This window comes from Stegostoma tigrinum, chromosome 36 (assembly GCF_030684315.1).
Source record: "Stegostoma tigrinum isolate sSteTig4 chromosome 36, sSteTig4.hap1, whole genome shotgun sequence".
Lineage (NCBI taxonomy): Eukaryota > Metazoa > Chordata > Chondrichthyes > Orectolobiformes > Stegostomatidae > Stegostoma > Stegostoma tigrinum.
This window is the reverse complement of record NC_081389.1, coordinates 23733461-23759485: the sequence shown is the minus strand read 5'-3', so window position 1 is coordinate 23759485 and position 26025 is coordinate 23733461. Positions and strand designations below refer to the sequence as shown.

Below are 26025 nucleotides of genomic sequence, written 5' to 3'. Positions count from 1 at the left end.
TCCTTCTATTTTTCATCTACATATTGTGGCTCAGCAACATGACCTGAAAAGTTAGTTTTCACATAATGACAGCCAGCTCTACATCAGAAACACCCCTTGCAACTACTCCACTGTCACAAAGCTATCTGATAGCTCATCCAAAATCCAGTAAATGAATGTGTAGAAATTTCTTCAAAACCTCCAAAACAAATTGTGTTGTAAACCACCAATTCTGTTCTTCTCTCTAAACAACACTGTCCTAGGCTAAATCAGACAGTTACAACCTGGTGTGATATGTGACTTCAAGAAGAGCTTCCAAGCTTATGTTAGCACCACTCAGACCACCTAACTCCATCGCCATGACAACACCATACTCCAATCTCATCTCTGCTTATTTGCTGCCTGAACATTTATAGATGTCTTTACTGTCTTCAGATTTGACTATTCTAACATGCTCCAGGCTGACTTTACACATCTATCTTTCATAAACTGGAGGACATCCAAGATTCCACTGTCCATGCCCCAAATTAAATCAAGTCCTGTTCACCAATCACCCTGTAGTTGCTAATCTACAGTGGCTCAGAATTAGAACATAGAACATAGAACAATAGAGCGCAGAACAGGCCCTTCAGCCCTCGATGTTGCACCGATCTGTGAACTAATCTAAGTCCCTCCCCCTACACTATCCCAGCATTATCCCTATGCTTACCCAAGGACTGTTTAAATGCCCCTAATGTGGCTGAGTTCGCTACATTGGCAGGCAGGGCATTCCTCGCCCTTACCACTCTCTGAGTAAAGAACCTGCCTCTGACATCTGTCTTAGATCTATCACCCCTCAATTTGTAGCTATGCCCCCTTGTACAAGCTGAAGTCATCATCCTCGGAAAAAGACTCTCACTGTCCACCCTATCTCATCCTCTGATCATCTTGTATGTCTCTATTAAATCCCGTCTTAGCCTCCTTCTCTCCAATGAGAACAGACCCAAGTCCCTCAGCCTTTCTTCATAGGGCCTGTGCTCCAGACCCGGCAACATCCTGGTAAATCTCCTCTGCACCTTTTCCAATGCTTCTACATCCTTCTTGTAATGGGGCGACCAGAACTGCACGCAGTATTCCAAATGAGGCTGCACTAGCGTTTTGTACAGTTGCAGCATGACATCACGGCTCCAGAACTCAATCCCTCTACCAATAAAACCTAAGTAAGCCTTCTCAACAGCACCATCAACTTGGGTGGCAATTTTTAGGGATCTATGTACGTGGACACCAAGATTCCTCTGCACATCACACTACCAGGAATCTTTCAATTGGCCCGGTATTCTGCCTTCTTATTATTCCTCCCAAAGTGAATCACCTCACATTTATCCGTATTAAACTCCATTTGCCATCTTTCGGCCCAATTCTGCAGTTTATCCAAGTCTCCCTGCAACCTGCAACATTCTTCCACACTGTCCACCACTCCACCAACTTTAGTGTCATCTGCAAATTTACTAACCCATGCACCAATGCCTGCATCCAAGTCATTTATAAAAATGACAAACAGCAGTGGTCCCAAAACAGATCCTTTAGGCACATCACTGGTAATCGGCCTCCAGGCTGAATATTTTCCATCAACCACCACTCGTTGCCTTCTTACAGAAAGCCAGTTTCTAATCCAAACTGCTAAATCTCCCTCAATCCCGTGCCTCTGTATTTTCTCCAATAGCCTATCACGTGGAACCTTATCAAAGGCTTTACTGAAGCCTATGTACACCACGTCAACTGCCCTTCCCTCATCCACATGCTAACCTTAATCCTTTCAATTCTAGTAGCCCGTAACTCAGTCATCTCCTCTACAATACTGTCTTGCTCCTCAGCGAAAACAGATGAGAAATAATCATTTACCACCACTCCAATCTCCACAGGGTCCACACACAACATCCCACTTCTGTCTTTGACTGGCCCTATTCCTACCCTAGTCATCCTCTTATTCCTCACATACCTATAGAAAGCTTTAGGGTTCTCTTTTATTCTACCTGCCAATGTCTGTTCATGGCCCCTCCTTGCTCTTCTTAACTCTCTCTTTAAATCCTTCCTAGCTAATCTGTAACTCTCCATCACCTCATCTAAACCATCTCGTCACATAAGCCTCCCTCTTCCGCTTAACAAGAGATATAATTTCTTTAGTAAACCATGGTTCCTTTACCTTATTGCTTCCTCCCTGCCTGACAGGGACATACCTATCAAGGACACGCAATATCTGTTCCTTGAACCAGCTCCACATTTCGATTGTCCCCATCCCCTGCATTTTGTTAACCCATTTTATGCCTCCTAAGTCTTGCCTAATCGCATTATAATTTCCCTTCCCCCATCTATAACTCTTGTCCTGTGGCATGTTCCTATACCTTTCCATTGTTAAAGTAAACATAACCGAACTGAGGTCACTCTCTCCAAAGTGCTCACCTACCACTAAATCAAACACCTGGCCTGGTTCATTACCAAGTACCAGATCCAGTGTGGCCTCCCCTCTTGTCGGCCCTTCGACATACTGAGTCAGAAAACCGTCCTGCACACATTGGACAAAAACTGATCCATCCTACGTACTAGAGTTATAGCATTTCCAGTCAATGTTAGGCAAGTTAAAGTCTCCCATAATGACCACCCTGTTCTTTTCACTCCAGCCCAGAATAGTTTTGCCGATCCTCTCCTCCACATCCCTGGAACTTTGCGGGGGCCTATAAAACCTCCCAGCAGTGTTACCTCTCCTCTCCTGTTTCTGACCTCAGCCCATACCACCTCAGTAGACAAGTCCTAATCAAAAGTTCTTTCAGCCACTGTTATACTGTCCTTGACTAACAAAGCCACACCTCCCCCTCTTTTACCACCTTCCCTGGCCTTAATGAAAGATCTAAACCCTGGAGTCTGCATTTCTGACCCTGCTTTATCCATGTCTCCGAAATGGCCACGACATCGAAGTCCCAGGTACCTATCCAAGCTGCAAGCTCACCTACCTTATTCTGGATTAGGCAACACCTTGATTTTAAACTGACCATCCATACATTCAAATCTCTCCATGGTAACTCCCATATCTCTGCAGTCTGTTCCAGCCCCCAACACTCCAAGATACCTGTGCTCCTCTAACTCGGACATCTCGAGTTTTCTTGATTTTAATGCTGTACCTTTGGTGGCTATGCTTTCAGCTGATCAGATACCAAGCCCTAGAATTCCCTTTCTTCACTCTCTGACCAAGCTTTTGGTTATGTGAACAAGACTTTCTTACGTGACCTGACAAAACATCTTACTTGATAACACTGGCATAATTCTGCAAATGTCAAAATGGCTGGTAAAACTCTACCAGCATAAACACAGATGATGTTAGTCATGTCAACTGTTTGCAACAGCTTCATGATCTGTCTGCATATGTGCTGCTGCCATCACCACAATCCACGCACAGCAAGGTTAGCACAGGCACGGACTCCCCCATCTTTGCTTGAGAGTAATATGTTTTTAAAAGCAACAACCGATCCTATGTGAGGTAACAAGGTGTAGAGCTGGATGTACACAGCAGGCCAAGTGGCATCAGTGGAGCAGGAAAGCCGACGTTTCGGGTCCAGACCCTTCCGCAGTTCACACTATCTCTGAACCGATCCTATGTGCTGCTTCAGCCCCTTCCACCTCATGCTGATTCAGTCTGGGGAGAAGGGACAAAGTGGTTGCTCGAAAGACAGCAAAGCCTCATTTTATCAAGATCCCTCAAAAAGCATGAATTATCAGAAGTAGCATGCATAATCAATGAAGCCTCTGAACTTCAAGTGTTCTGAAGAAGAGTTATATCAGACACGAAATATTAATTCTAATTCTCTTTCCACAGATGATGTCAGACCTGCTGAGTTTCTCCAGCACTCTCATTTTATACTTATATTGAAAAATACTGGAGATAAACAAGGTGGCTTCAGAATTGGAGAAATACAGTGTCACTGGACTGGAGAAAATAGGAAGGCTGAAAGCCACATGAAGACAAAGCTAAGGGAACTGTAGATACAAGGCACTGCTATATTGGAGCATAAAAAGAGAAAAATCTTTATAACCTCTATACATGTCTCTGTCACTTACAGATGAATGCACTTAGTGGATTAAAATGTGGGTCGACGAGTCCAATTCTAAACATAACTAGGCACTGTTATTCTCCCTGCATCCTCAATGATAATTTGAGCACTCACTGAAGTACACACAGCACACTTTCACCCCAAGGTAAAAATTGTAAATTTTATCAATTGACAGACAAATAAGAAATTAAATTCTATGGTTGATTCTGAAGAAGAAAATTTTCATCTTAGTGAATCAGTGGAGGATTCTTGAATTTGTTTTAAAAGAACTTCTGGATAAGAGCAAACAAAAAAATTGGAAAAGAATGTGACTATCTTAGCTAATGTGCATGCATTATCAAATTATGCATCGAACCAATGCTAGCACTAATACCCACGCTCACTGGCAATATATTAAGCAATGTGGGTATTTTAACAAAGCAATAAACATCTAAGATTTGAAATACTCTTTTTAAAATGTATTCATGGTAAATGAGAATGGCTGACTAGGCAAGCATTTACTGCCCATTCTTAATGCCCTGGTCAAGGTGGTGACAAGCTGCCTCCTTGGAACTGCTGCAGTCTTTGGATTGCAGGTTGACTCACAGTTCTATTAGGTCGGGTGATTGAGCATTTGGTGCCAGGAACACTGAAGGGATGGCAATATTGCTCCAAGTCAGGTAGGTGAATGGCTTGGAGGGAAACGTGCAGATGCCAGTGTTCACATGTATTTGTTGCCTTCGTCCTTCTCAGAAATAGAGGTTGTGGGTTTGAAAGGCGCTACCAAAGAAACCTCAGTGGGCTGTCGCGGTTCGATTAGTAGACGGTTGACACTGCTGTTACTGCACAGTGGTGAAAGGAGTAAATATTTAAGATAGCAAATAGAAGATCAATCAAGCTGGCTACTTTGTCCTGGATTGTGTCAAGTTTTCCGAGTGTTGTCGGAGATGCACCCAATAGGCAAGTGGACTATATTCTATCACACCCATGACGTGCATTGTAGAAGTGGATAGGTTTTTTTGCGCATGAGGAATACTTTCCTGAGTTTTCAATCAATAACATACAAAACATTAAACATAACTTAAGATAGCAGACGTTTGTTGAGGAAAGTTTATACGGTGAATAATGCATGGGTGCCTTATCCAAGGGTGACATTAAGTACTTCTTAATCCTGCATTCTATTTTTCATAAAGTAGAACAGTCAACTTACCTCAAATCATGACAGTAAGGTGGGGAAAAAAAATCGTACCACCAGACGAAAAGGAATTCATGTCTCATGCAATACTGAAAGCAGTGTATCGCTAAGCCCTGTAGTTGCTATTGCCCTCAGAGGAATTTTTCACAAGAACTCTCAATGCGTCCTGAGTCACAGGGCTCACACGAATACACACCATCATCTATGAATAATTCATGCGACACACAGCAATTATTACATGGCTGAAAATGTCTTCATGCAGGACAAGGCTTTACTGGTACTTTGGCAATCTGAGCTCAATCTGGGCAGTGTTTAGTCACACTGTTAATTATATTACTTACAACATCTATGACAATTCTTCGAAGTGTGCATGAATCTCATCCTCTCAAGACCAGCACATTATAAAGATCAAAATATTTCAAATTGTAGGAAATTTGTGAATATAAACCAAGTGTAGCATACCAGTTACAAGAATGGTTTCCAAAATGATATGAACAGGGGACTGATTTTTTAAAAATATATCCACACAAATTCCCTGATCACAGTTAGCACATCTGCACAGTAACTAGCAAGGTTCCAGACTGTACTTGCAGCTTGGGCACCTTTTGAAGGTAATACAATTAGCTCCAGTGCCCCAGGATAATGGGGAAAACATGCAAGGTATGGGTGAAGGAGGGACTAGGTTCCATTGTGATGTGCAACACTCATGTATTGTCTGCCATTACTACTGCTCAGGGAGAAAGAATCTGCATGCAATGACATCCTGAAATGAGTAAATCAGAGATGAGAAAATAGTATTTTGACTGAAATGACATAGTCTTTAGATTCAGCAGTAACACATACGTGAATTATGCAACATCAGAAACACAATATACCCAAAGTTTGGGAACAGAGAGATATCTGCTTCCTGCCACAGAAATGGAGCAAGCAGCAACAGGGATATTGATCGATCATTCAAAAAACTATTTTTGAAGCTTGGGTTCAGCTGATGCCCCAACATCAATCACAACAGAGAGAGAGAGATAATGGGAACTGCAGATGCTGGAGAATTCCAAGATAAAATGTGACGCTGGATGAACACAGCAGGCCAAGCAGCATCTCAGGATGCTGACGTTTCGGGCCTAGACCCTTCATCAGAGAGGGGGATGGGAAGAGGGAACTGGAATAAATAGGGAGAGAGGGGGAGGCGGACCGAAGATGGAGAGTGAAGGAGATAGGTGGAGAGAGTATAGGTGGGGAGGTAGGGAGGGGATAGGTCAGTCCAGGGAAGACGGACAGGTCAAGGAGGTGGGATGAGGTTAGTAGGTAGATGGGGGTGCGGCTTGGGGTGGGAGGAAGGGATGGGTGAGAGGAAGAACCGGTTAGGGAGGCAGAGACAGGTTGGACTGGTTTTGGGATGCAGTGGGTGGGGGGTAGAGCTGGGCTGGTTGTGTGGTGCAGTGGGGGGAGGAGACGAACTGGGCTGGTTTAGGGATGCAGTAGGGGAAGGGGAAATTTTGAAACTGGTGAAGTCCACATTGATACCATTAGGCTGCAGGGTTCCCAGGCGGAATATGAGTTGCTGTTCCTGCAACCTTCGGGTGGCATCATTGTGGCAGTGCAGGAGGCCCATGATGGACATGTCCTCTAGAGAATGGGAGGGGGAGTGGAAATGGTTTGCGACTGGGAGGTGCAGTTGTTTGTTGCGAACCGAGCAGAGGTGTTCTGCAAAGCGGTCTCCAAGCCTCCGCTTGGTTTCCCCAATGTAGAGGAAGCCACACCGGGTACAGTGGATGCAGTATACCACATTGGCAGATGTGCAGGTGAACCTCTGCTTAATGTGGAATGTCATCTTGGGGCCTGGGATAGGGGTGAGGGAGGAGGTGTGGGGGCAAGTGTAGCATTTCCTGCGGTTGCAGGGGAAGGTGCCGGGTGTGGTGGGGTTGGAGGGCAGTGTGGAGCGAACAAGGGAGTCACGGAGAGAGTGGTCTCTCCGGAAAGCAGACAGGGGTGGGGATGGAAAAATGTCTTGGGTGGTGGGGTCGGATTGTAAATGGCGGAAGTGTCGGAGGATGATGCGTTGTATCCGGAGGTTGGTAGGGTGGTGTGTGAGAAAGAGGGGGATCCTCTTTGGGCGGTTGTGGCGGGGGCGGGGTGTGAGGGATGTGTTGCGGGAAATGCGGGAGACGCGGTCAAGGGCGTTCTCTATCACTGTGGGGGGAAAGTTGCGGTCCTTAAAGAACTTGGACATCTGGGATGTGCGGGAGCGGAATGTCTTATCGTGGGAGCAGATGCGGCGGAGGCGGAGGAATTGGGAATAGGGGATGGAATTTTTGCAGGAGGGTGGGTGGGAGGAGGTGTATTCTAGGTAGCTGTGGGAGTCGGTGGGCTTGAAATGGACATCAGTTACAAGCTGGTTGCCTGAGATGGAGACTGAGAGGTTCAGGAAGGTGGGGGATGTGCTGGAGATGGCCCAGGTGAACTGAAGGTTGGGGTGGAAGGTGTTGGTGAAGTGGATGAACTGTTGGGGGCCAGGGAATTGGAAGTCCTGGAGGAGGTGGAGGGTGTGGGTGGTGTCATAGACGTAGGTGGGGAGTTCCTGGACCAAAGGGGAGAAAATGGAGTCCAGATAGGTGGAGATGAGTTCGGTGGGGCAGGAGCAGGCTGAGACGATGGGTCGACCAGGGCAGGCAGGTTTGTGGATTTTGGGAAGGAGATAGAAACGGGCCGTGCGGGGTTGGGGAACAATGAGGTTGGAGGCTGTGGGTGGGAGGTCCCCTGAGGTGATGAGGTCATGAATGGTGTTGGAGATGATGGTTTGGCGCTCGGGTGTGGGGTCATGATCGAGGGGGCGGTAGGAGGTGGTGTCGGAGAGTTGGCGTCTGGCCTCGGCGATGTAGAGGTCAGTGCGCCATACTACCACTGCGCCACCCTTGTCTGCGGGTTTGATGGTGAGGTTGGGGTTGGAGCGGAGGGAGCGGAGGGCTGCCCGTTCTGCGGGGGAGAGGTTGGAGTGGGTGAGAGGGGTGGAGAGGTTGAGGCGGTTAATGTCTCGACGGCAGTTGGAGATGAAGAGGTCGAGGGAGGGTAGGAGGCCTGGGGCTGGTGTCCAGGAGGAGGACTTGTGTTGGAAGAGGGTGAAGGGGTCAGTGGCGGGAGGGTTAGGTTCCCGGTTGAAGAAGTAGGCATGGAGGCGAAGATGGCGGAAAAACTGCTCTGTGTCCAACCGTGACTGGTATTCGTTGATGTGTGGTTGTAGGGGGACAAAGGTGAGCCCCTTGCTCAGGACTGACCGTTCGTCCTCAGTCAGTGGAAGGTCTGGGGGGAAGGTGAAGATGCGGCAGGGTTCAGGGTGGCTGTCTCCTCTGGGGTTGCTGGCTGTGGAGGTTGTGGGCGGAGCGATGAGGTCGTCGGCCGTGGGTGGGGTTCCGTCGGCGTCATCCGTGGGCGGGGTTCCGTCGGCGTCGACCGTGGGCGGGGTTCCGTCGGCGTCGACCGTGGGCGGGGTTCCGTCGGCGTCGACCGTGGGCGGGGTTCCGTCGGCCGTGGGCGGGGTTCCGTCGGCGGTGGGAGGATCGGGGTGGGCGGCAGCAGCTGAGGTGAGGGTGGTGTGTGGGCTGTAGTACCTGGACGTGGAGGTGGTGACTGCAGCAGCGGTTCCGGAAGTTCTGTGGCCGGCGGAGGCCGATGTGACGTCATCGGTGGGGTCTCCGGCCGTGTCCTCATGGTCAATGGCGGCGGGTGCATGGTGGGGGAGGGGCAGGGACAGAGTCGGGATTTGGGAGGCGCAGGAATCCTCTTGTGGGTGGCCGGGGCCAGTGAGTAGGTTGTACAAGGCCTGTCCAAGATGGGAGGGGTGCCACATATGCTCAGATGGAAGAGGCAATGCGAGCCGTGGTCCTCCAAAGGACAGTAAGGAGCCACTCTCCAGCAAAAACAGCTGAAAAATCCAGGAGGGGCAGGCTAGACAGAAAGAAGGTAGCCAGTGCGGCAGCATAGTAACCAACGAAACCTTCACCAGAACAGGTCAGTGAAGGAAGAGGAAACAAAGGAGGCAGGGAATGAATATTGATAAGAAACAACTGGGAAAGAAAAATACTTCAGGGCCCTAAAGGCCCACAGCAAAACAAAAGAAGGCGGCTGCACGATGGACGTACCAACAGCTCCTCTGATGATCAAGGTACGCAGTGGAATGACGACCAACAGAGGGAGGCTCAGCACAACGGAGAGACAGAGAGGAGCCCCCTCCAACCTGGAAACACAACACCCCAAGGGTTTTGGAGAAACACAACCTCTAGCCATTAGGAAGCAGTGATTACTCACCGCTCCATAGCTCCAGGCAAGTGGGAGCAACAAAACTCCAAATTAGGAACAAAAACAAAGTTGCTGGAAAAGCTCAGCAGGTCTGGCAGCATCTGTGAAGGATAAAACAAAGTTAACATTTCAGGTCCTGGGACCCTTCTTCAGAACTGACGCTTTATGCCAGTTTCAAAACTTCCAGTTTACGGGCTCCAGCCACCTCCTCTTTAGCATGGGCTTGCAGTCCCTTTAGTCCATTCCTCACCATGAGAGTCTTAGGGCTCTCAACTTCTTCCTGAAGCAAAGACCTGAACCATCCCCACCCACCACTACCCTCCTCCGCTTGGCCAAGCTTGTCCTCACCCTCAACAACTTCTCCTTCAACTCCTCTCATTAAGGGGGGTTGCCATGGACGCTAGTTGTGCCTGTCTCTTCAATGGGGTACGTGGAACATTCCTTGTTCCAGTCCTATTTTGGGCCCCATCCTCAACTCTTTCTCCGATACATTGATGATATCATCAGTGCTGCTTCCCTCTCTCATCTCAAATTGGAAAACTTCACCAATTTCACCTCCAATTTCAAAGAACAAAGAAAGTTACAACACAGGAACAGGCCCTTCGGCTCTCCAAGCCTGAGCCGATTGAGATGCTCTGTCTAACCTGTCATCTCTTTTCTAAGGGTTTGTGTTCATTTGCTCCCCGCCCATCCATGTACCTGTCCAGATATATCTTAAAAGACGCTAACGTGTCTGCGTCTATCACCTCCGCTGGCAACGCGTTCCAGGCGCCCACAACCCTCTGCGTAAAGAACTTTACACGCATATCTCCCTTAAACTTTCCTCCTCTCACTTTGAACTCATGACCCCTAGTAATTGAGTCCCCCACTCTAGGAAAAAGCTTCTTGCTATCCACCCTGTCTATACCCCTCATGATTTTGTAGACCTCAATCAGGTCCCCCCTCAATCTCCGTCTTTCTAATGAAAATAATCCTAATCTACTCAACCTCTTTTCATAGCTAGCACCCTCCATACCAGGCAACATCCTGGTGAACCTCCTCTGCACCCTCTCCGAAGCGTCCACATCCTTGCGGTCATGTGGCTACCAGAACTGTACACAGTCCACTAAATGTGGCCAAACCAAAGTCTTATACAACTGTAACATGACCTGCCAACTCTTGTACTCAATACCCGTCCGATGAAGGAAAGCATGCCGTACGCCTTCTTGATGACGTCTTGACCTGCGTTGCCACCTTCAGGGAACAATGGACCTACCCTCACTTTCACTTGGTCTCTCCATGACTCCTCCCTTCCTTTCCTCAACATTTCTGTTTCCATTTCGGGGGGTAGACTGGCCACGAGTATCCACTACAAACCCAGTGACTCCCACAGCTATCTGGACAATACATCCTCACACCCCACTTCCTGTAAAGACTCCATCCCATTCTCTCAGTTCCTCTGTCCCTGTCGCGTATGTTTGGCTAAGGCCAACTTTGACAAGGGGGCCTCTGAAATGTCCACCTTCTTCCTCAACCGAAGATTCCCCAGCTCTGTTGTCGACAGGGCCCTCAGCTAGGTCTGACCCATCTCCCGCACGTCCACCCTCACCCCTTCTCTTCCCACCCGCAACTGCAATAGTGTTCCCCCTTATCCTTACCTACCATCCCACCAGCATCCACATCCAGAAGATCATCGGACGCCATTTCTGCCATCTCCAGCGAGTTGCCACCACCAGACACACATTCCCTACTGCTCCCTTGTCCGCCTTCCGCAGGGACTGTTCCCTCCAGGACACTCTGGTCCACACTTCCTTCACCCCCAACACCTCCCCACACCCCTGTGGCATCTTCCCCTGTAACTGGCGAAGGTGCAATACCTACCCATTTACCTCCTCTCTGCCCAGTATCCAAGGGCCCAAACATACCTTCCGGATAAAGTAACACTTCACCTGCACTTCCCAGAATCTAGTCTACTGCATTCGCTGCTCACAATGTGGTCTCCTCTACATTGGGAAAACAAAGCATAGACTTGGTGACCACTTAGCAGAACATTTACGTTCTGCTCGCAAAAAAGACCCTGAACTACCTGTTGCCTGCCATTTCAATGCATCATCCTGCTCCCTGGCCAATATCTTAGTCTCTGACTTGCTGCAGTGTTCCAGCGAACCCCAAAGCAAGCTGGAGGAACATCACCTCATTTTCCACTGGGGACCCTACAGCCCTCCCGACTCAATACTGAGTTCAATAATTTTAGGGCCTAAACTCTCCCATGTCCCAGCCCCCTACCCCACACACCAGGCCTTGTTACCACATAGCCTGCCATTACACACCTCCTGGTGTTAGTCATTAACAGTCCCCGTTAACAACTACTCACCCTCCCAGCCTGATCACTAGCAACTCCTTAAAATAAAGTTCTGAGGAAGGGTCACTGGACTGGAAACGTTTAACTCTGTTTTCTCCTTCATAGATGCCGCCACATCTGCTGAGCTTTTCCAGCAACTTTGTTTTTGTTCCCAATTTACAGCATTCACAGTTCTTTCGGTTTTCATTCCAAATTAGGAGAAGTGCACTGCCAGACTCAGAAGTGGACTTTCCTGGCTTCCTTCTCGCCGTGATAACACTAAATCAGCACAACACACATGCGTGTGCAAACACACACACCACACACAATGCAATCCCTAAACCTCTGGAACAGGACGGCTACTCAGTGATGAGAGCGTCCAACAGTTTGCCCATGCCACGGAAATGCAGGGAGTACCCCCGTGACAAGATGTATGGGTGAATGGACATAGGGTAATTCTACAAAATCTTAAAATGGATTTTAAAATTGCCACTATTAATGTGCAAGCGTTAAACCTACAATGTGTGTGTCTCCACATTGGCATACCTAGCCAACGTCACAGCAGACCTCCTGTTTCTACATGAATGTGGATACCACACCTCAGCAGCTACAGGAAAACATCGAGCTCGTGGGCCGTCAATGTGGTCGAGGGGAAACGACAGCCATTCCTCTAACCCAAGTATTCTCCTGCAAAGAAGCAACTTCACCATCTCTGAAGTTAAGGAGGTGGCGAATGGGTGTCTCCTTGTAGCAGACATTATGTACAGAAACACTCCCCTGAGACTAATTAGTGTGTATGCCTCAGTGATAAAGTGTGAGCTGGTGCAACATCCAGGCTGGTCATTCTGGCCTATTGGATAATCCAACAGACTGGCAACAAACTGAACTCCATATCCAGATTCCTGATGGAAACAAGTCGTCAAGCTGCACGATGTCTTCCGCACTCCTACAGGCAGAGCGAGGCATAGATACACTTAGTCATGGCCTGATGGGTCTAACTGCTCAAGGATAGATTTCTTGTTTATGTCCCGCGCATAACCAGTCAGATCATCCAACATCAAGGCAGTGTTCTTCTCTGACCACTGTCTCCTGCTAGCCGACTGTCACCTACAGGGCAACCAGCAGGCCAGCAAGGGTACGTGGAAGCTGAACATGAAAGTGTTGACCCTAGAAAACAATGAGGAGCTCAAAAGCAATTTTCACAAGTTAGAGAACCAGGAAGCCCCTGAGTCAATATTGAACTGTGGGAAACAGTCAAGGGGATCATCAAGAGTTTCTTTATCTTCAAAGGTGTTCAGAAGGAGAGGAAGAGACAGGGAAAACCATCCAAACTTCAGATGGTGATGCAGAACCTATTCCTGCTGCAGGCAATGGGGTTCAATGTCACTGACAATCTCCAGCAGGTAAAGAGCCAGCAACCTCTTTGTCTCACAGCCCTCCAAGATAATCTTCCGGTCCAGGGCCCACACCATGGAACAGGGTGAGATGGGTTTGCGTTTCTTCTTCCAGAAAGTGCACAAGAACTTTGTGCTCAGCAGCCTGAAGGAAACAGATGGCTCAATAGCATCATCTCAGTCTGATGTACTGAGGATCAACAAATTCTTTTTAAGCCAGTCTGTACGACACGAAGCCCACAGACAGTGTGGCCTCCCGGTCGTTCCTGTCCTCTACCATGGCTATCGTAAATGACAGCATGGAGGAGAGGCTGGACCAGCTGTTATCTCAAGTCCTTAGAAAGCTTTTGGTAGCACTGATTCCTCTCCATTGCAGGTAAAAACCTGATCATAGTGTGTGTTGTATTTGGTGCATGTCTGGCCAATTCTCCGAAACCACATTGTTTCAGTCATCCAAGCCATCTTCTACTTATTTTGAAGGTTTAAGATAGACTGTGCCTGCAGGGACTCCATGTACAAAACTCTGGATGGCACGGGGGGGGGGGCGCGCATGTTCCCAATGTCACCCTTACCCTGACGGCCAGCTTTGTGTGTGGCTGCATTTGTGCATAGACCCTCAGTACACAAACACCAATAGTCACTTATGTACGGAGCTTCTACCTGTCCCCAGTTCTGAGAAGGACGGGACTGGTTCTCATTGCTGCGGAACTCTCAAAGCAGTTGCACCATTTCATGTCACCTATTCTGTGTGGAGACATTTGCAAAGAAAAACACCTTTGACCACGAGTCCATCAGGAAGTCGTCAGCATGTAGTATCTTTGAGACCCTGTGGGAAAAGGAGAGGATAGATCCTGTCGCGTGCTTCCCTGACCAGACTGTCAGTCATTTGGCAGAATGCCTCATCACCAAAACTTTCCAACCAGCACCAAGAAATTGTTTGGCTGTTGGTGAGAAGGGCACTGCCGTCAAATCCTTCATGTACATTCAGTCGGTGTGTGCCACCACAAGCAAGGTGGCGGGGATGATGAGATCTTGAGACTATCACCTTCTGGAACATGCCTTTGCAAAGGAAGTCTGGAGAAAGATGCATTGGTTTTTGTCAAGGTTCATCCAGAGCAGCTCTGCACTCTAAGATCTGTTCCCTGGGAGGCACACCGAGACAAACATTGATTGCATTGGAAAACTATCAACTCAGTGAAAGACGCTCATTGCTCTGCTCAAAACCTTTTGATTTTCCAGAGCAAGGAGTTGACCTCGCCTGAGAGTTGCAGACTGACACATTCCAAGGTCCAGGACTACATGCTCAGAGATGCACTAAAGCTTGGGCAGCTGCTGCCAAGGCGCAGTGGGTAAAGAACACTTCTTGCTGATGTTAAATGGGGGTCTGTTCAGTTATCACACTCTCCTAGAGATGTTTCTGGAGTTTGATTCTATCTAAACAAACCATTGATATGCTACTGTACAAAACTGCATTTGTGTACATATACAAAGATAATCTTTATGAATAAAGTAGATTTTTGAAATTTAAAAATGTCATAGCCTCGACGTTCTGCTCCTGTGGGTTAATATAAAATGGATAATCTGTAGCATCTCACCAAGAACTGGCACTTTATACATAGATCTTAAGTTGACATTTGGCAATCAATTCACATATCAGGGTACCAAAGAAATCCCTCTTCTAGCCTCAGAACATCCACAAATTTTCACACAAACAAACTTTTATTGATTTTTTTCCTCTATAATCCATGGACACTAATGCAATGCTAGTAAGAATACTGGGGTGAATACTGGTGATGTATTCAGAGGTTAGCTAATGAAAACCAGATAGGAGATTGTTACAAAAACTTGCTCACATGTAGGACCAGAACATTTGATTTTAAAACTGAGCCCCTAAGGAAGCTAAGAGAGCTGACATTTCGGGTCTAGACCCTTTCTGATGAAGGGTCTAGGCCCGAAACGTCAGCTTTCCTGCTCGGCCTGCTGTATTCATCCAGCTCTACATCTTGTTGTCTCGGATCCAGTTCCTATTATCCCTTAGGAAGCTATTCAGTTTTTTGCTTAATATGGTAGTGTCTAATACAACGATAGGAAAATTCAATCACAAACATTTTGAATTCAGAAGAAATGCCAAAGGACTCTTGCAGGAGCAGTCAAACATTAGCTTCAGTTCAAGAGTTTCAAATTTGCAAGCTGTGGGCATGTGTGCATTATGCAAGTGCTGACCAAAATTCATGCAGCATCTCCCGATGAATGAATTTATTTAGATTGGCAAGAAAGACTCGTTACAGGTCAGAATCAGCTGGCTAGGACAGTCAGGCAGGGTTTTTATCAATTTTGATTTTTAAAAAAAGCTAATAGGAAAAGAAACCAAAGAATGTCAGATTCTTCTCTGCATGTAACAGGTTGTAGCATCACAACAGAATATCCAACAATGAAATCACTTACTGAACGTATGAACACAGACAGAAGGCGTTATTGAAGGAAACCAATTCTAGTTGAAAGTTTTGGCGCAGCCCCACCAGATTGAGTCGACATGCATCCTAGCACTAATGTGATTAAAATAACCCTGCACCAGTATCAAGTTGTCCTATTTTAGTTTGAAGTGGCTATCTGCAGTCAATAGATCACAGCATTCTCACAATGAATTCCACTAATACTATATCCAGTGTATTCCACCACTAAAAACTGAAATGCATCTCTCCAATAATGGCCAAGGACAAAATCATGATCCAACCTAGCATATTTAGGAGTGACTCAAGATAGAACATTGTCCTCCAAGAACATTGAATGAAAACAGCAGCAAAAATCCAAAGCCATAAACAGTCTACTGATCAAATTTGCTGGATCAAATTTGCTACGTAAAATGCTGTCACATAATTCCAGAACTTAGCACTTGTCCTATCATATTATACAGCACAGTATTGTGCATCTTTCTGGCAAAAGTTATGTACACATCATGTTGGCCATCAATTGAATGCGATAATGCACTGGAACATTCCACTCAACAACCAACATTCATTTTCCTGCCCTTGTAAACATCATTTGTCCACACAATGCTGGCTTACAAAAATAAGCAGAGATAATGGGAACTGCAGATGCTGGAGAATCCAAGACAACAAAATGTGAGGCTGGATGAACACAGCAGGCCAAGCAGCATCTCAGGAGCACAAAAGCTGACGTTTCGGGCCTAGACCCTTCTCTGATGAAGGGTCTAGGCCCGAAACGTCAGCTTTTGTGCTCCTGAGATGCTGTTTGGCCTGCTGTGTTCATCCAGCCTCACATTTTGTTGTCGTTGACAAAAATAAGCAAGCTGGTTGAAGCCACTCATGCTGCACCTCATTTCACAGAATTGCGCAGATGGAAGCCATTAGGCCATTGTGTCTGCATTGGTGGTCCAAATGAGTATCACTTCATGCTATTCTCCTCTCTTTTCCACATACCTCTGCACTTTATCCAAACAAAACAATAATCCAATACCTAGCATGCCACTACACACACCCTGTTGTTAGTCACTAACAGTCCCCATTAACAACTATTCACCCTCCCAGGCTGATCGTTAGCAACTCCTTTGCCTGTCCAACTGTCTCTCTCTCTCTCTTTGGGCTCTATCCTATCATTTAGATTAGACTAGATTCCCTACAGTGTGAAACCAGGCCCTTCGGCCCAACAAGTCCACACCGCCCCTTGAAACATCCCACCCAGACCCATGCCCCTATAACCCACATACCCCTGAACACTACAGGCAATTTAGCATGGCCAATCCACCTAGCCTGCACATCTTTGGACTGTGGGAGGAAACCGGAGCACCGGAGGAAACCCATGCAGACACGGGGAGAATGTGCAAACTCCACACAGACAGTCACCTGAGGCTGGAATCGAACCTGGGTACCTGGCACTGTGAGGCTGCAGTGCTAACCACTGAGCCACTATGCTGCCCGTTTACTCTCTCCCGCATCTACCTTCCTATTTTCTGCATATAAACTGACGTACTCCCAGCCACCATCAGTTCTGAGGAAGAGTCACCAGACCCGAAACGTCAACTCTGTTTTCTCCTCCACAGGTGCTGCCAGGCCTGCTGAGCTTTTCCAGCAACTTTGTTTTTGTTGTCAATAATCCAATACTTGCTTGAATGCCTCAACTGAACTTGCCTCTACCAAACCTCCATGGAATGCGTTGCCAGCAGCAGTTGTGGAAGCAAGGTCATTGGGGTCATTTAAGAGACTGCTGGACATGCATATGGTCACAGAAATTTGAGGGTGCATCCATGAGGATCAATGGTCGGCACAACATTGTGGGCTGAAGGGCCTGTTCTGTGCTGTACTGTTCTATGTTCTATGTTCTATGTCTGAACCATTTGTGTAAAAATGTTTTTCCTCACCTTGCATTTGGTTCTTTTGCAAGTCAATTTAAATCTGTACCCTCTCACTCTTGATCCTTTCGAATAAGAACAATTTCTCCCTATCTCCTCTAACCAGCCCCCACACGAGTTAGAAAGCTTCTCTCAGATTTCCTTTCAGCGTTCTTCATACCGTGCTGTGTTGACCTCTCCAATCTATCCTCATAATTGATGCTTTCATCCTTAGAACCATTCTTTTCATTGCCACTCCATGACCTACTCGAGCCATCTACTTCCAGCATCTCATTTTCGTCAAGAAGACCTCCCAGCAGATATTAAGGATTAATAAATAAAGGAATCCATTAATTGGTTTCTTCTGACAAATCCCAACTATTGAATGTTTTGAGTTAGTGACAGCGGCTTTTCCTAAACAGGTTCAGGACAGGGCTCCTGAGCATCCAACCTCCATCAATCAATATTAACCATTTTTTGCATCTGTGCAGGATCACAAACAATGCCACACATACCAATCTGCAGACTGAGTGGAAGACTACTTAACTTGAGTAAATGAGGAAGCTATTGCTTGGCTTCAGGGAAATATATTCACTGTCTAAAATTAAACAATTGCATATCAATCATTGTGAATCATCAGAGGACCCAAGGCACACTGACTATTTGTTGACCAGAAAAAAATTGAAGTAGGGTGGATTATTTCTAAAACTGCTAAATCTGATTCTCATTTTTCAATCTCATGCACATGCAATAAGAATTTTTTTTCATTGTGTAAAAGACATCTATATGTACACAAAGGGAAATGCAGTGGAACACACACAGGGTCCTGCGGAAACTGAGAACTCAGTCTATTCATGAAGATATTTTAAAACTCAGTATTTTAAAACTAAGTTTCTGCTGTTCCAACATTTGATCAACAAAATTACTGAGAGTCGACTGACAGCCAGTCTGCAATGTTCCGACCATGGATATTCATGATACACCAGAAAATCCAGAACCTAAATACAATCTTCATGTTTTAGAAGAACACTGTACTTCAAATTCTAAAAGCAATTTGTAATTAAATCTCAACAATGCAAATGGCATTAGGAATTGACGAAGATCACAGTGTGCAAAATATAAAGTAAATTATGAGCAAATTTCCAGTTGTAAGAAGGTTTAGGAGCACAAAGCTGTTGCCAGAACATACTTGTTTCAAGCTGGAAATATATATTTTTTTGAAAAGGTAAAAAACAGCTGACAGGAACTTTCTCGGAACAAAATACTAGAAGTTGAACTTTGTACGTGGAGTTTTAAATTTCAGAAACAATTTTCTTCTTGGCCAATATTTAACTTAACCAGTAACTTCGAGGCAAGTTCCCTCCCTCCCTAAAATGAAAAACATGACCTTTGCTAAGGGTAAAACAAAAAAGAATTTTCTGTTCATCCATGTGAGGCATGTCAAATCTGGGCAATTCAACAACTGTGTCCAGTATAAACCACTTGCCAGTTCAAATCCAGCATAGGAGAGATAAGAAAAGTTCATTTTATACTATTATACCAAGGCATATTTTGAATTGCAATGTGTCCAAGAAATTTTCTTTTTACCTGCTCCATTTTGAAAATGTGCTGATTGAAGTAGTGCTGAAGTCGCTCATTAGCGAAGTTTATACAGAACTGTTCAAAGCTGTTGTTCTCATAGTCCTCGAAGCCAAAAATATCAAGTACACCAATGGAAAGAATCTACAAATACAAGTGTATTTATTACTATCAATATGCTGTTTTATTAAAAGTCAATGTGCCTTTTTGATGGTCTGTATATAAAATGACGACATGAAGTGAGGTGAAACTAATCAATTAAGATGATTCTGATGTCATATATTGGTTGAGTCATCAGTTCACCACGATCAAATCACAAGACACTATAATTAGCATACTTAGGTTTGGAGGAGTCAGCTGCAGTTATCGTTGTTCCTTGTAAGCTGGTGCATAATGGAATCAGGATTTGGTGCTGTCATGATAAAATCATGAATAGTTGCAGCGCCAGAGGAGGGCCTTCAGCCTGTTAAACTTGTGCTAGCTCTCTACAACAGCAACATAGCTCCTCTCATTTTCAGGTCCTTTTTCCATTGTGTTGCATAATTTCATCTTCAGGTGCTTATCTAATTACCACTTCAAAAACACGATTAAAATCTGTTTTCACTACCCTTTCAGGTAGTGTATGCCCAGTTTCAACTATTCACTGTGTAAAAACCATTTTTCCAATGTGCCTTTGATTCATTTCTAAATGTTAAATTTGGACCCTTCTGCCAATGGGAACAATTTTTCCCTGTTTACTGTGGTCAGATCCCACAAAATTTTGAGTACAATCATGGGTCCTTGCAACTCTCTCTTCTGCAAGGATAAAAAAAATCCAACTTCTCCAAATGTAACCATGCAACTGAAGTCCCTCACCCATGGAAAGGTTTCTGTTGAATCTTTTCTGTCCCCTCTACCATGCCTTCACATCCTTCCTAAGTGTCCAAAACTGTAAAGGATATGCTGGTTCAGGCCAATGTAGTATTCTATCATGGTTTACCATCACTTTCTTGTATTGTCTTCAATAACTCTACAAAGCCCAAGAATCCAGATGCCTTTTTAACCATTTACTCACCTTTGCTGTGTGTTGTATAGGTGAATAGTTTATTTCAATCACTGAGTTGACATATTAAGAACAATTACATGGATAACTTAGCAATATGTTCCTGAGAAGCAACGCATAGAAGGTAGAGATCAAATACAGGCCCATATCAGTGTTTATACACCTGGCATCCTTCCAGAATACCCAACTAACCCTTTTATTCTCATGTTTGTTTAGTTTTTTGATGTGTCTATAGTTCAAATGTATGAAAGAAAGTCATCTAAATTACACACTGTGGTAAAGAGGTCCATATTTAATCATGCTGTGGGGAAAGAAGTTCCACATAAATTGCCTATCAAACTTATGAACAAATCACTTGGATTTATGGTCCCTGGTTTCAGTCTCCCATACAAAAGGAAATGTTTTCTCTGTGTTGACCCAATCAAACATTTTCATAATCTTATCTAACTATACCCAAGCACAAACTGTGCCTTTAGGAGAAATTGGAAATGAGGTTTCAAAATAAAAAGGCAAGTATTCATCTGAACACCAGATCAAAATCAACCAAGGAAAACTGAGTGTGTTGAGTGATACCCAAATGAAATGATCCATCAAATTGTTATAATACTCTATTTTCAGAGAATCAGTGTTCAAGAATTTAATTCACACAGCACAGTATTCTATTACTGTAGGCTATTAATGTAGCTATGCAGTACGATAAAGAATCTGTGACGGCATTCCTGGCTTAGTGAGGTCAATGCTACAGCATATCATATCAAATAAAGGTGAGACACTTTGCTGTAAGAGAGAAAAGGAAAAGCTGCAAACTGTCCTGAATCATTCACACACTTACCATGTTCAAAGGCCACATTATCCTACTAATAAAGAGTGTGTAAAGGGAGGGAAGCAGCATAGAAAAATGGTTAAAATGCGTTATGGCTTTGTCATTTACATGCATGAATTTCAGAGATGACCTGACCAAACTATTAGTTGAAGAATGATCTGTCAGATTTATTTGATCTAACTCACCTTCTGGCGTTCTTCTAGGTCACGACTGTTAAGGAGTGCATGGTTGATTCGGAATACTATCCAGTCAAATAGGGCACTGTAGAGTGACTTAGCCATGGAGTCACGTACAGTTATTGCCTAAAATACAACAAATTGGCAAGTACTGATGGGCAACATACAGTATAAACTGAAAACCTTATGGCAACACTCAGAAAATATTATAAATGCTCCTCAATTGATGGATTTCAAAATTCTTGTATTTGTCCACTAAGGCAGAGCTCTCAGAATGGCAGCAAAAAAGCTCCTGGGGCCACAATGCATGTACAACAACTAGTTACAGGTTATAATTTTAGCTGTTAAAGTAGTAATTAAATAAAAGCCAAATACTGTAAATGCTGGAAACAAACACAATGCTTAAGGAACTCAACAGTCTGGCAGCATGTGGGGAGGGGAACAGAATTAAAATTGTGAATTCAGTATGACTGGTCTTCAGAACTGGTTAATTAAATATTGCAAGTGTTTCTTGTGATCTTAAAAATATATAAGTCGATGCTGGTTTGGTAAGCTTCTCCTGTCACCAGTTTAGCCAAATATCAGCCTTGGCTCAATAATAGGACTAACTTCTGAGTGAAAGGTAGTGCAGTCAAGTCCCATTGTCAATTGAGCCCATAATCAAGGGACACAGTTAAGTTGTAGACCAATATGTGTTCCTCTATTTATGGCCCCTAGTGCATCCTCCAAACTAATTCCTTTATGTCACTGCTTGAAAGTGATCTTTTTGAGAAAGCTTTTGGTCACCTACGCTAGAATCATCATATGGGGGATTGGAGTCATGCTCCAGTAAAGTGCCTTGGATCAGTTCATTAAATTAAAGAAACTTCAATTTCTGTAGTCATCATTTTTGAGGTAACATGTGAAACTGAAGTTTGGTTAACTGCTGGCTTGGATGGATGTAGAGATCCATTAGTTAAAACAACAACAGGGGGTGTCCTCAGCAAGGTGATCCAAAGCAAATTAACTATTCATCCATCTTGTTCACTATGTTATGACTTATTGCTCGACTACTGGATACTTTGCCGACGTAACAACACTTCAAAAGGTTAACTCATTGGTTGCAAAGCACTGTGGGACATCCTGAGATAAGGAACTAGGAATTGATCATTACCTTTCTAATGAGTGCGTTTAAATTATATTACTAGATCTCAGTGAATTTGAAATGTAGAGGGCTAACTACAGGCAAGTTTGGTGCGTATGTTCTGGCAAACTTATTTTATGAATTTAAAGGTTTTACTTTTAGAACACAGAACATTACAGCACAGTACAGGCCCTTCAGCCCTTGATGTTGTGCCGACCTGTCATACCAATCTGAAGCCCATCTAACCTACACTATTCCATGTATGTCCACATGCTTGTCCAATGATGACTAAATGTACCTAAAGTTGGCGAATCTACTACCGTTGCAGGCAAAGTATTCCATTCCCTTACTACTCTCCGAGTAAAGAAACTACCTCTGACATCTGTCCTATATCTTTCACCCCTCAATTTAAAGCTATGCCCCCTCGTGCTCACCGTCACTATCCTATCCACCCTATCTAACCCTCTAATTATTTTACATGTTAGTATTGCTCCAAGCCAATACAAATGAAATATCACGTTGAGGTTGTACAGGATGTTAGTGAAGCCACTTTAGGAGTACAGTGTGCCATTCTGGTTGCCCTGTTATAGGAAGGATATTGTTAAATTGGAGGCGATTCAGAAAAGATTTACCAGGGTATTGCTGGAAATGGAGGGTTTGAGTTATAAAAATAGACTGGGGCTTTTGGAACATAGGTGTTTGAGAGGTGACCTTATAGATGCTTGTAAAACCAGGAGGGGCACAAATAAGGTGAACAGCAAAGGCATTTTCCCTATTTTTAAGGTGAGAGGAGAAAAGATTTAAAAATGACATTAGGGGCAACTTTTCTGTTTTAACAGAGTAGGGTAAGTGTGTGGGATGACCGCCAGAGGAAGCGATGGATGCAGGTACAGTTAGAACATTTAAAAGACATTTGGATAAGTATATGAATAGGAAAGGTTTGGAGGGATATGGGCCAAATGTAGGTAGGCAGGACTAATTTAGGTTGGGAACATGGTCAAGTTGGACTGAAGAGTCTGTTTCCATGCTGTACGACTCCATGACTCTATAATTGAGCACAGCTCTGAGAGCTAATTTCTAACAAGTTGAAGAGAAAACTAGAAGTGCCAGGTAATTGAAGTAAAGCAGTGAATTCTGACAATACACTGTAGGCCTGCTAACTTCAGAAAATACAAAAGACTAGATAATATTTTAGCGTAAACCAGTCATCAGGTTATACAAAGTGTCTGCAACAAAAAGTGTCTGCCCATGTATATTCAATATTATCTTCATTTTTCTCAGTTATTTTTAGGAATGACATTTGTTCCTCTTTTTTAATTAATTTTTATAAACTTCAGTCAAAAGATCAACAATAGAATTCTGGAGAGATTACAGCATAGGAAGTAGGCGTTCGGCCATGTGCACCAATGCTACCTCCCTGTAAGATCAAAATAGCTGGTCCTACTCTTCAGTCCTCTCCCATAGCTCATGTCACCATTATAAGGTGCATGCCAAAATAATGTCATCTAGTTCTTAACCCTTCTGCCCAGGGGATTTTTTTTTCTCCATCTACTTTGTCAAGACCCTTTGTGATTTAATACCTCTATCAAATAAATACATATGAACACACATATTAGAAACCAGCCATCTGGTTCTTTAAGCCTGCTCCAACAGTTAGTAACTATTGCTGATCAGATTATGGCCTCAAAAATAACGGGAACTGCAGACGCTGGATAATCCGAGATAACAAAGTGTGGAGCTGGATGAACACAGCAGGCCAAGCAGCATCTCACTTAACCTATTTTCTCCCATTCTCTCCCATAAGAGGTAAAATCTTCTGTGCAGACACCGTCAATCACGTCTGAGATCTCTACTAGGTAATGTTTTCATCCCAGGAATTAGTTAAGTGAATTTTCTCCAAACTGCAATTATATCCCTTCTTATACAAGGAGTCCAAACTGTACACAGATCTCATCAACACCTGTACTGAAGTGGCAAAATGTACGACTTATATATCCTATTACTTACCAATAAACAGTAACATTTAATTTTCCAAACATCTTCTTGGCCTTCTCTAAAGAGAACAGTCAAAGCTTCTCCAATGTCACGAAGCAACCCAGCACCCCCATCCCTGAAATCATTTCCTTGAGTATTTTCTGCATCTTTGCTAGTACCTGCACGTCCTTCTAAAGTCTGGTGGCCAGATTCCAGTTGAGGTCATACTGACCTTTTAAAAAGGTTGACCATAATTTTTGTTTTTTTGTACTCTTATGCTCATGTGTTCATACTCTCATGTGTAAAGTCAAAGATTCAGAGACTTAACAGTTCTCTTGACCTGTCCTAATACCTTCAAATATTTTTGCATATTTAACCCTCAAAACTCTGTTCCAATACCTGTTTTAGAATTTTACTTTTTGTTTTAAATTGTCTCTCTTCATTCTTTCTTTCAAAATGTAACATGTCAAAGTTTTTTGCATTAAACTTATATATCTGTCCACATAACAAGTTGTGGAGCTGGATGAACACAGCAGACCAAGCAACATCTTAGGAGCACAAGGGCTGACATGTCGGACCTAGACCCTGCATCAGAAATGGGGGAGGGGAAGCAGGTTCTGAAATAAATAAGGAGAGAGGGGGAGGCCGATTGAAGATAGATAGAGGAGAAGATAGGTAGAGGGGAGACAGATAAGTTAAAGAAGCAGAGATGGAGCCAGTAAAGGTGAGTGTAGGTGGGGAGGTAGGGAGGAGATAGGTCAGTCCAGGAAGGACAGACAAGTCAAGGAGGCGGGATGAGGTTAGTACGTAGGAAATGGAGGTGCGGCTTGAGGTGGGAAGAGGGGATAGGTGAGAGAAAGAACACGGTGTGGGGGGGGTGGGGATGAGCTGGACTGGTTTTGGGGTGCATGGGGGGAGGGAAGATTTTGAAGCTTGTGAAATCCACATTGATATCATTGGGCTGCAAGGTTCCCAAGTGGAATATGAGTTGCTGTTCCTGCAACATTCAGGCAGCATCATTGTGGCACTGCAGGAGGCCCAGGATGGAAATGTCATCTAAGGAATGGGACGGAGAGTTGAAATGGTTCGCGAGTGGGAGGTGCAGCTGTTTACTGCGAACCAAGCGTTGGTGTTCCGCAAAGTGGTCCCCGATGTAAAGGAGGCCACAATGGGTACAGCGCATGTAGTATACCACATTAGCAGATGTGCTAGTGAACATCTGCTTGATGTGGAAAGTCTTCTTGTGGCCTGGGATGGGGGTGAGGGAAGCGTGGGGGCAGGTGTAGCACTTCCTGCGGTTGCAGGGAAAAGTGCCGGGTGTGGTGGGGCTGGAGGGAAGTGTGGAGCGGACAAGGGAGACACGGAGCGAGTGGTCCTTCTGGAAAGCAGACAAGGGTGGAGAGGGAAAAATGTCTTTGGTGGTGGGATCGGATTGCAGATGGCGGAAATATCGGTGGATAATGAGCAGGATCCTGAGGTTGGTGGGGTAGTACGTGAGGACAAGGGGGATTCTCTTTTGGCTGTTATTGCGGGGACGGGGTGTGAGGGTTGAATTGCGGGAAATGTGGGAGAAGTGTTCGAGGGCGTTCCCGACCACTTCCCCAGGGGTCGGGGGTGGCAGCGGATGTTGCGGTCGTTGAAAAACGAGGACATCTGAGATGTACAGGAGTGGAATGCCTCATACTGGGAGCAGATGTGGCGAAGGTGGAGGAATTGGGA

At 44.9% G+C, this 26025-nt stretch overlaps 1 protein-coding gene across 8 annotated transcripts in view; it reads right to left on the bottom strand.

The window, feature by feature from the left end:
* myo9aa (myosin IXAa) overlaps positions 1-26025 on the bottom strand; it is a 318790-nt gene that overhangs the window by 139026 nt on the left and 153739 nt on the right. For all 8 annotated transcript variants that reach the window (XM_059640175.1, XM_059640177.1, XM_059640182.1 and 5 more), the window contains 2 exons: positions 21219-21335; positions 19178-19312 (listed from right to left, as the gene is read on the bottom strand). In XM_059640175.1, coding sequence (XP_059496158.1) covers positions 19178-19312; positions 21219-21335 — 252 coding nt within the window. The remainder of the gene's footprint in view (positions 1-19177; positions 19313-21218; positions 21336-26025) is intronic.